This window comes from Pundamilia nyererei, unplaced genomic scaffold (assembly GCF_000239375.1).
Source record: "Pundamilia nyererei isolate P.nyererei 1_Seehausen unplaced genomic scaffold, PunNye1.0 scaffold00003, whole genome shotgun sequence".
Classification (NCBI taxonomy): Eukaryota; Metazoa; Chordata; class Actinopteri; order Cichliformes; family Cichlidae; genus Pundamilia; species Pundamilia nyererei.
The window spans coordinates 4,375,336-4,376,884 of NW_005187404.1; the positions used below are offsets into that span (position 1 = coordinate 4,375,336).

General features: G+C 46.0%; 1 protein-coding gene across 3 annotated transcripts in view; it reads left to right on the forward strand.

Moving 5' to 3' along the window:
- Positions 1 to 711: 711 nt before the first annotated feature.
- The window catches only part of gria4a (glutamate receptor, ionotropic, AMPA 4a), a 128,077-nt gene continuing 127,239 nt past the window's right edge, over positions 712 to 1,549 (forward strand). For all 3 annotated transcript variants that reach the window (XM_005720719.1, XM_005720720.1, XM_005720721.1), the window contains exon 1: positions 712 to 1,069. In XM_005720719.1, coding sequence (XP_005720776.1) covers positions 976 to 1,069 — 94 coding nt within the window. In that variant the 5' untranslated portion in view covers positions 712 to 975. The remainder of the gene's footprint in view (positions 1,070 to 1,549) is intronic.

Consider the following 1,549-nt stretch of genomic DNA (forward strand, 5'->3'; position numbering starts at 1 on the left):
CCCGTGTCAAGGAATGGTCGCACCGTCTCTCTTGTATTTGCAGTTTTCCCCTCACTGGGCAGATGTTTGCGCTCACGGGATCATGACGTTGAAATAACGATGATTTTAGCTGGCACTCGGGACGCGAACGGCGTCCGGCAGTTAAAGAGAGCTTGAGGTTTCCCTCACAGGTTTGCACAGGTTGGACAAACATATTCCGCTCTAACAGCGGAGTGGAGCGCTGCGTGAGGATGGATTGGGTTCGTAATGTAATTAGTTATTCACCAGCGCGCGTTCTCTGACACTCTTTCTCACTTTGGACTTAAACCCCACCAACAACAACGCCTCCCCCAAAAACCCAACAGTATATATGTTAAACGTCGCATTTTCAAATTAATCACTTTGATTTTCTGACTTTATGCCCCGCGCACCCCTTTTGTGAATCATTCATTGACAGATTAAACATGAGTTCTGTTGTTTTGTTTTTCTCTCCACTTTAACCCGTCCAGAATTTACCATTTGGGTTCAAGCAAACCTAAAGACGTCGGAGAAGGAGGGTGGAAGATGTAGAAGGAGATGGAGAAGCAGTCCGTCTAACCCTGGGTGAGTGAGTGAGCGAGTGAGAGACAGAGCAGGGGCGGACGAGCTGAAGAGAGAGAGAGACTGGGCGCGCATGTCCAGTTCTTCCATGCAGGCTGTTCTCCCTGCTCGCCAATCATTCTACGAGTTTCCCCTCACTCTTTCTCTCTCCCTGTGTTCACATGTGCACCGGACCCACAGCTTTCTTCTGAGCGGACACTGCAGGGAAAGAACCGACCGAAACCACCATGGAATAGGAATACGACCCGGGAAACGGGGGAAAATAAAACCTCTCTTATCTTCTTCTCTCTTTTTTCCCCATCTCTTTTTTTCTAGCGCCTTTTTCTGTCTTTTCGCATCTTCCCCATCTCCCTCGATGTCTCTCAACAGTTTCTGAAGGGATTGAATTAAAGAAAAATGAGGATTATAATTTTTTCTTGGCACTTTCTCGGGGTGTATTCCGCCCTTTGGGGGCTGGCGACAGGGGCTTTCCCCAGCTCAGTGCAGATAGGTGAGTTGGAGGATTACTGATTTTACGCACGGACACTCAGATCTGACACACTACGCGGAATTTTGGTGGATTTTTAGCGGACAGCAGTCACCATGAAAAAAAGGTGCACCAGGACCCAGCAAACCATAAGATTCTGTAAAACACGAGAAATCCACTTAAGAATAAAGGAACAGAAGAACATATAACTATAGGAACATTCCCTCTGTGGTGCATCTTTTCTTACTTTTATTATTATTTTTCTAATCCAAGATATTTTAGTGCTGGTTTGGTTGTGACTCATATGGTTTATAAATGCACACAAACGCTTTCACTGTCTGTCCTTCTAATGTATTTGCGTGTATTTTACACGCTGTTCGGGGCTCATGAATGTTTTAGCGAGCTTTGTTCCCTTCTAGTCTTCTTCAGTGTTTAGACACTGCAGTATTCTCTCTCTCTCTCTCTCTCTCTCTCCCTCTCTCTCTCTCTCTCTCTCTCTCTCTC